This window comes from Mirounga leonina, unplaced genomic scaffold (assembly GCF_011800145.1).
Source record: "Mirounga leonina isolate KUSES-001 unplaced genomic scaffold, KU_Mleo_1.0 Mir_108, whole genome shotgun sequence".
NCBI classification, from domain to species: Eukaryota; Metazoa; Chordata; class Mammalia; order Carnivora; family Phocidae; genus Mirounga; species Mirounga leonina.
Window position 1 is genome coordinate 3,961,155 of NW_023270237.1, and position 8,663 is coordinate 3,969,817.

At 43.3% G+C, this 8,663-nt stretch overlaps 1 protein-coding gene across 4 annotated transcripts in view; it reads left to right on the forward strand.

The window, feature by feature from the left end:
- Positions 1-8,663, forward strand: part of LOC118019569 (AT-rich interactive domain-containing protein 5B) — a 179,538-nt gene that overhangs the window by 143,774 nt on the left and 27,101 nt on the right. For all 4 annotated transcript variants that reach the window (XM_035018913.1, XM_035018920.1, XM_035018930.1 and 1 more), the window contains one exon: positions 171-223. In XM_035018913.1, the coding sequence (XP_034874804.1) occupies positions 171-223 (53 nt within the window). The remainder of the gene's footprint in view (positions 1-170; positions 224-8,663) is intronic.

Genomic DNA, 8,663 nt, shown 5'->3' on the forward strand with positions numbered 1-8,663 from the left:
AATTGTTTCCTAAGAACTTAGCTCTCTGGGGTACTAGTGTTTTGGTTTTTGGTTGGTTTTTTTTTTTTTTTTCTCTTTCTCATTGAAAACAAAACAAAATGTTTTAATTGACATTTCTTGGAAGTATGTTAATGCAATGCTTATCTAAATACTTATTGTCCCTCTAACAGTTAACCTTTGGACTATGTTTCAAGCTGCTCAAAAACTGGGAGGATATGAAACAGTAAGTGTTTAAGCAACTTAAATGAAATAATTTTGCAATCTAACTCCCCCACCCCTTCTCTGACCAAAATGCAGAAAATACAAAAGCTAACCGTCCCTGACTGCCTTCTCAAATGGCTCCACACTTTTGGGGGTTTATTGGGCCGCTTTTGGAAATGATCCCAATTAGTTCCAGGTTTGGCAAAATTGTAAACTTGTCGTAAAAACTACAAGTGGAAAACATATGTAACTCTCCCCTGTCAGGGAAATTAGTTGGGTCTGTAATTTTTTCCCATGTTGAGAAAGGGCTATTATTGTACAACAAGCCAAGATTGCATAAAAGAAATTTCCCTTGGCAACATACCTGACATCTGTTCATGTCTAATATGGGAAATGTATTAAAGGCTTTCAAAAGTAATCAGTATTGGCCATTAAGGAATAGAATGCAGCAGAATCTTCTCTTATTCTAGGGCAAAGAAGCTTTATTAGACAAGGGTCAGTGCTGCATAAACAGGAAGTTATCAAACTTATTCAGAACAGGCTCTGACACTCTTTATCAGCTAATTCTAACTGACAGGAACGGGTTATTTTTAGCCCACAGGAAAATTTGATGGCCACGGATTTTACAGCATGTATTTTGAACCAATAAAACGTTAGAGCAACAAACTAAGATTAAAATCTTGAAAGAAGAAGAAAGAGCTGTATTAATATAGCACACAGATGAAATCTGTAATAAAATCAATTGACATAGGAAGATGTCGTCATTGGAAATATTTTCTCCTCCACACAATGATCAGATTAAGTTGTGCAGTTTCTTCGCAATTGAATTTTTTTTTTCTTTCCTTATGAAGTAACCTGGGATATCTCTGTAACATAGTAAAATGACAGTAAGAGACACAGAGTCAAGAAAATGAAATTCATTTTTAGCTCCACCATAATAACCAGGGTTTCTTGCCAGATATAGCATATTGTTCCACAAACTAATATAATGGTTTGATGTCAGGGTTTTGGAATGGGAAAAGATGGCAAGCATGATGTGATTCGGATAATCTGGTATTTACTGTAGAGATACCTGCCATGAATTCTGACTCAGATTCTAAGATGGGAGTAAATGTGTGTGTAAGATGTTTAAGACCTGGGATATATGTACCTGTTTATAAAGCAATATAATGCTCATATGAAGTATTATAAAATATGTGTTTCATAGACATGAATTTACTTAAACATTTGTTTTACCAAGCACCCTCTGTAAATATAAATAATATAATTTTTCACTTGGTTGGATCTGTTGATAGGACAAAGAGATTGACTCCTTGCCATGGTGGCTCATAGTTTTGCAAAATCTTAAGCTAATAATAGCTTTTGTCCATGTGAAAAAGATAGCTTATTCAGAGCTAGCCTCGTGGATTTAGGAGTCAGCCCCATAGCCTAGATTTTTAAGTCTAACGCTCGATGTTAAGAACAGGAATACACATTTGTATGAACAGCGGATAAGTTACGTGATACCGCACAATATTATGAAATGTCTTTTTAAACCCAGAAATGTATTGTTGTTTACTGATAGAGAGAGTGCCAACAAATTTCACAGAATCCGTTTTTCCTGCTTTTGTATCTTCTCCATCTTCACAAGGATCTGTTTTCCCCATGCAACAGCAAGTGGGTGTAGAATACACAAAAGAAACTTCTGATAAGTTTCAGGGCATTCTTCTTTTGTTGAATGAGCGAAATAACAAATGACTGCACAGTCAGCCAATCAGCGGAACACATAGGCCAGTGGTTCTAGTTGCTTGCCATCCAGGAGAGGCAGTGGTTATGATTAAGAGACAAGGTGGAAAAAGATCCATTCCCTATTCAGGTATAGTACTGTTTCATTTTAGAAATGAGGGAAGGAAGACTTGTGGCTCTCATGCCATCTGAGCAGAATTTTGGAGAATCGATGGGATTTAGACATGAATTATCACAGCCTTCCAGGAAGAGAAAGCCAGATGGAGAAATAAAATGTGGAGGTAGAATGATGTTGGACATGGAGAGTTTGAGTAATGTAAAGTTGGGTGACCAGGTGGCTGGGATGAGTGACCTCGAAGGTGAGTCCAGAGAGGATGGAGCCCTGTGAGAAAGGCTTTTAGATGGTAGCCCCTGGACTTAATCCTGTCGGCTGGCTGGGGGCGGGGGAGGGGGAGCAACGCAGAGAAGATTGTTAACAAGCTAAGTGTTATGTTCTGCCCCTCATTCTGCATTCACTCTGTGTGTGTAGGTGGAGTCAAGTAGAGAGATGCTGGGATGGGGGGCGGGGCATCTGGGAGACCCGATCAGCATCTGCTTCCCATCTGGTTGTGTATGAGCTGCAGGTCTTCAGCCAAGCCACAAAGAGGACTGGCAACCTCTGGAATCGCTCCTTCCCTCCTTCTCTCTCTATTTACCCATCAACTCCCTCATTGTTCGTTGGGCCCCTGCCATTCTTCACCCCCAAGTTTTTCATCTCCTCTGAGACAGCAAATCTACTTATCCCTGTGAACTATAAAATCTACATCCGGGGTCAAAAACTAGATGAAGCCGGTTGGTAGGATTTTTCCTTCCCTCCTCCCTTCCTCCCTCTCTTCTCTCCTTCCTTTCCTTTTTATTTTTTTAATGCTTCATACTACCTTGCTGTCCCTGTAGGCACTGCAATTGGCTACTCGCATGCTACGTTGAAGCTTTTGAATCCCCCAAGTACAGAATACATTTTTCCATTGGTATATATTGACCAATAAACGGAATGAAATATTCAGTGAGGATTCAGTTTTGAAGTCAGTCCAGACTAAGATCCCGTCTGAGGACTTAAGTTGTCATCGCTGTGTTATTGAAAGACATTTATCTGTGAGATTATCTGGTAGCAGAAGCAAGTGTAGACTTGTCATTAGAGCTCAGAGGAGATCTTAGAATCTTCTAGATCCGTGGCTCCCAAAGGCCACTCGAGAACTAGGGCTCAGATTTGCAAAGGGGAACTTGAAAGTATAGGGAGCTGTCTAGACCTCCACACTGAGCCGTTAACTGCGGTGGGCCTGGGCCTAAGAACCCGAGAATCCTTTTTGACAAGCGCTCTGGGTGATGTTAATTCAAAGCTAATGGTAACAGTGACTATTCCCACTTGTGGGCTCCTCGCTTCACGATGTGGCCCCATCTCAGTCAAGCATCAAAGATTAGAAAGTTGTCTTCACGCTATTACTAAAGAAGCCCGCCAGAATATTACCATTTCTTTGGCTCCAAAGCAGCACCAAGTTTCCAATGAAGGTTTTTCCATTTGATAAAGTGGTAATCCAGCTAAGTCGGGACCTGATAAGCCCTTTTCATTTTGAATGAGGGAAAGAGTACCGTCCGAACCTTTTGGTGTTTTGCAAATTGGCCTTGGTGCAGAGAAAGATACTTGCCCTGCTCCAGTCCATACCCTCATTTTACAAGTGAGGAAACTGAGGCACAGTGAGGTGAAATGAGTTGCGAGGGGTCGTCGTGGACTTCTTCAGATTCTGACTTGCTGAGATTTTTGCACCCAGCTGTCACAACCTCCATAGAAACATTGAAAGGAAAGAGATGCATAAGTGACCATTCTTTGTGCCTTCCACGCCCAGCGGTGTCTTCTGTATCTACAGTGCTTTCTCCCTATTTTGGGTGATATTTTGGGAAAAGCCTCCAATAGCCTACCTTCGTTAGTAGCATCTTTCAGTAGATTCTTTGTACCTACCCTGAGCCTTACCCGACACACTAACTACTAGCTGAGATTTTATCTGATTCTTGAGAAAAATCTATGAACTTAGGAGGTGGGTCAAGAAGCCTGCGTGATGTAAACATTCAGTAATAGTAAAAAATTGCAAGTTTCAAATTCGTAGATCTATCTCTTCTGCTGTTAACTTGTGATTAGATAAAGACATCTCTCTGGAATTCCTTCTGGTTATAAAAAGAGGCCATCTTAATTGGCTTGTTTTTGTTTGTGGTTATAAACTATTCCAAACCTTCTGGTTTGAATTGCGGATTATGGATTATTTCATCGCAGTCCTTCACAACCCTCAAATTGAATTAAAAAAAAAAAAAAAAAGAGGAGCAGAAGTTTTATTTTAAGCCTTTATAAGCATTTGACTAATGGCTGTATTCAGTTCTGTTGGCCTCCATCCTTAGGTTTAGAGATCGCAAATGTACCGAATGGATTTGATTCCCTAAAAAACAATATCCTGGCATTTTGATTGGTTGGTAGTGAGGATCCTTCCTTTACAATCATATATCCAACTTCTCCTCCCAAATGTTTTAGAGCAGAGAGCAGGCTCACCCACAGTTGAGGAGGCAGAGCTGGATAAAACTGTGCTGATGAGCAAAAGAGGTCTTCACTTCAGTGTCTGGTGAAGCAATTAAAGCTTGAAGAGTAGCTTGGGATATTACTAGGATGCAGCGTGTGGAGGGTGGTTTGCTAAAGTGATTTCCATTTGGCTAACCATGTGATGGTAAGCCAGAGGCAATATTTGGAGAGAAGGTAGAGTAGGGAAATGGGTCTTGAGAAAAATCTTATTCTAGAGGCAAAGGACCATGCAAGCGTTGCCTTCTAAGAATGCCAGTTAGCAGGTCCTTCTCTCCCCACGGGTGAGACAGGACCATTATTTCTCATCTGGAGGAAGAAGTCACATGTCTTCTTGCTGGAAGGATTAGGCTCTGACACCAGATTCTGGCTTTGACATCATTTCAAGACATCCTCTGAATCTAACCCTAGTACTCTGGACGGACAAAGCCTCTTGCTTAATTCAGAATTCTCGAGGCCAAAGATGATGTCATGTAGTTTTGAAAGGCTCCAGTTCCTGGAGTACTACCAGGAAAAAAAAGTCATCTTCCTTGAATTCAGTCCGCCCTCAAGGTGTCCCGAGAAAGAGGCTGTTTCTCGGGGCAGCCTGGGCATGCAGGCAAATGTTCCTTTTGACTCCACATCTGCTACATTCTTAAGCCATACACACTCGAGTCCTGCAAGATTTCTGATTGCTGTTTCCTAACCAGGCCACAAAAATTCCAACATTATTTCATCCCTGCAACCGCGAAGGTAAAGAAACCCAGCTCCAAGGCCATGTCTTGGGTTAAAATCGTTTCCCAGTTGTTGTTGTTTTTTTAAACAACAGGATATTTTCATCAAGTAAGCTATAGATGGGACAGATTCCTTTCCTACCCCCTGGACCCGTTTTCTTGGCAGAGGTGTGAAGGGTTAGTTTCAGGCCACCTTGGGTTCCAAAGAGCGGTTTGAAAACCACTATGTTTAGAAGCAATGAACATACATAAACATAATAGGTGTACAGTGCTCTTCAGTCTCTTGGGTCTTACCCACACCAGGGAAAGAACTGTCAAGTGTCTTCAGAGTGAGGTGAAGTCTCCACACACCTAGATTGGTTTGCTGTATGTGGGTGTGGTCTGCTTGGTTTTTCATCTTGCTTTATGGTTAATGGTATGGGGTTATGCTTCCTGCTAAATTATGAACCCTTGAAAGTAGTAACTTCTCTTTCTTTTCATGATATCTCCCCACCCTCAGCCCTCCATCTTCCACCTTCCCCCTCCACACCTCTGTGACTGGCCCAGGGCCCTCCAGTGGCAGCCAGTAGACGCTGGGCTGATGTCAGGAATCCCTATCATTTAAGCGCGGCTTTTGCAGGAGATGACAGGGGAAGCACAATCCAAGAGAAAACATTGCTTGAATGAATTTGGCCGTTTTCTTTAGGAAACAAAGAGCCAGAAGTTCTTTGTAGGTAGAAACGTGACCATGACCGGGAGGCTCCAGTTTAACCAAAGAGCTAGTCAGACTCACCGCATGGCTAGATCAGACTTTCCAGCTGCGTGGAACGGGGGGCTAGAGACTACGAGGCAGGCATTGGTTTTGCCCCAGTGGGGTTTTAGAGATAACACACATTCCGGACTACAGAATAAAAACCCGGAACAGATACATACTTCGGCATGAGGAAAGCACACTAGTGCAGGAGGCCCATCTGTACAAGTGGGAGCACGATGCCCAGTAGCTGAGCCAGGAGGAGTTCTTGCATCTTCCCTTTCTCCTTAGAGGGTGCCGGGACCCACAGTGGGTTGGACAATGGGAGGAGTTAGACATTTCTCGCTTTAAAGCCCATGGACGGGGGCGCCTGGGTGGCTCAGATGGTTAAGCGTCTGCCTTCGGCTCAGGTCATGATCTCAGGGTCCTGGGATCGAGTCCCGCATCGGGCTCAGGGAGCCTGCTTCTCCCTCTGCCTTTCTCTCTCGCTCTGTCTCTCAGCATTTGAATGAAGAGCACATCTGGACACAAAAAAATGGAGATGTGTACCCAGGAGAACTGTGTACTTAAAAGCATAAAAGCAGTTAGCAGTTGGAAAGAGCACATTTTATGACTTTCCTGTGGAAAGAAAATATCTCAAAATGGCCTGATTCATCTAGGCCGGCAGGTGGAAGCTCAGTAAACAGGGACCACTTCCCGGAAGGCCCAGCCCTTGTCTTTGCTCCAGATGAACTCTTACTGGTGAAAACTGTATTTAAACACCAGAACTTGCTAGCAGGGGCTAACGCAGACTGCTAGCCAACTGCATGTGGCTTACTAATGCCAAGTGGCACTTGAGGCTGGTCCCCTGCTTGCCACACAGTTTCAGTCCTAGTGTGAGGAAGATTGTTTTCCTCCTTTTGACAATTCATTATTTATTCTTTTTTTAAAGCATTTTTTTAAAGATTTTATTTATTCATTTGAGACACAGAGATACAGAGAGAAATAGAGAGCATGAGGAGGGGGAAAGGCAGAGGGAGAGGGAGAAGCAGGCTCCCTGCTGAGCCAGGAGCCCAGTGTGGGGCTTGATCCCAGGACCCTGGGATCATGACCTGAGCCAAAGGCAGACGCTTAACCATCTGGGCCACCCAGGCGCCCCTCGTTATTTATTCTTAAAGAAGTTTGTCATTTCTGTGATAGGCAAGTGTTGAACAGGGTACTACCCCCTAGTCTAGATGATAGGTATAGGAGAGGAGGGGTGCATGGTCAGTTTCCACACATTAAATATCCCCTCATCAGTGGTCTCTCATTCATGACATTTTTCACAACCTGTATTATTTTATCTGTGTGGTCCCTTGTTTACGTTTGGTATCCCCCAACACACACACACACACACACACACACACACGGATGTGGTCATGTTGGGTGTTGGGTCTGGTTTCCATTGTTGCATCCCAGATGCTAGCATAGCACCCAACCAATGGGAGATGTTCAAGAAATGTTTGGTGAATGAAGAGTTGAGTGAATGGATGGATCCCAATATAATTGAGAGTTATCTATGATTCACTGGTGAACATAACAGAGAACCTCTGTTCTAACTAGATACACACGTTGTCAGGGTAGAAGGAGCCATAGTTTTACTAGGTGAGAGTAAAATCTCAAAGCACTATTAACCTAACCCAGCCCCTTAGATTCTTGCTGACCTCATTGCTGTGCTATTTCTCCACTAGTAAGAGACCCACAGCTCAAAGTCAGACCTTGTAGCAGAAGCTGTGATTTGCACAGTTCTCTGCCTCACGTGAAGCAAAAGGTCCCTAGGTTCTGTATTATCACCCTGCTGTACACGTGGACTGTTCACCAGCACATTCTGATGGGGAGGCTGTTTTGATGTAGTGAAAAGGAAGTCTGCTCTGGCATCATAAGGTATTGGTGTGAGCCCTGGCACGGCCATTCTGTTGTGTGTCCTAATGGGAGGATGAAATGATATCACGCTTGTGAAAGTACTTCATAAAATATGAAATAGAGTGCACGGGAGAGATACAAGGATGCCAAGAGTGATGGTTTCCTCTGAAGTGCATGCAGGGACATACATAGGCTGTTTTCTGGCCCTGCTGGGCTCCCCGGGGCCCACACACCTCATCTTAGGGAGGGAAATATGGAGGTATGTTTCAGGGGGCCTCAGCGTGCTAAGGGCTTTGAGGAATAAAAGAGACACGTGGGAGAGGATCCAGTTTCGCTTCTTCCTTTACGCAGATCTTGAATAGACCAGCCTGAAAGTGTATTATTTAAAAGATTGGAGGGAGATCATAATTAAATATAAAGTAATTACTAAAATATGTATTTTGAGTGTTTTGAAAGGGACTTGAAACCATTTATTATCGTCTAAACCAAGCTATAAATAAAGGAAGATTTTATTTTTAGTCATACCTGCCAGGAGATGCAAGAGGTGGTTCTGTCTAGAGAGAACTATTGAAACCCATTGGTTCAAGAATGCTTCATGGGAAATTGAACAATGCAAACCTCCCATTGTCTCGGGGTCAAGAACGGTTTATAGAAATAAAAGCGCTTTTATTTGAAATGGAAAAGGTGCCATTTACCCTGTAATATTTAACCACCCCTCCCCTCCTCCTTAGATTACAGTGACAGAGCCCCTGTTTGCAAGTTGAGATTCCTCCCCCCCCCCCCCCCCCCCCCCCCCCCCTGCGCCCTCGCGCCGGCC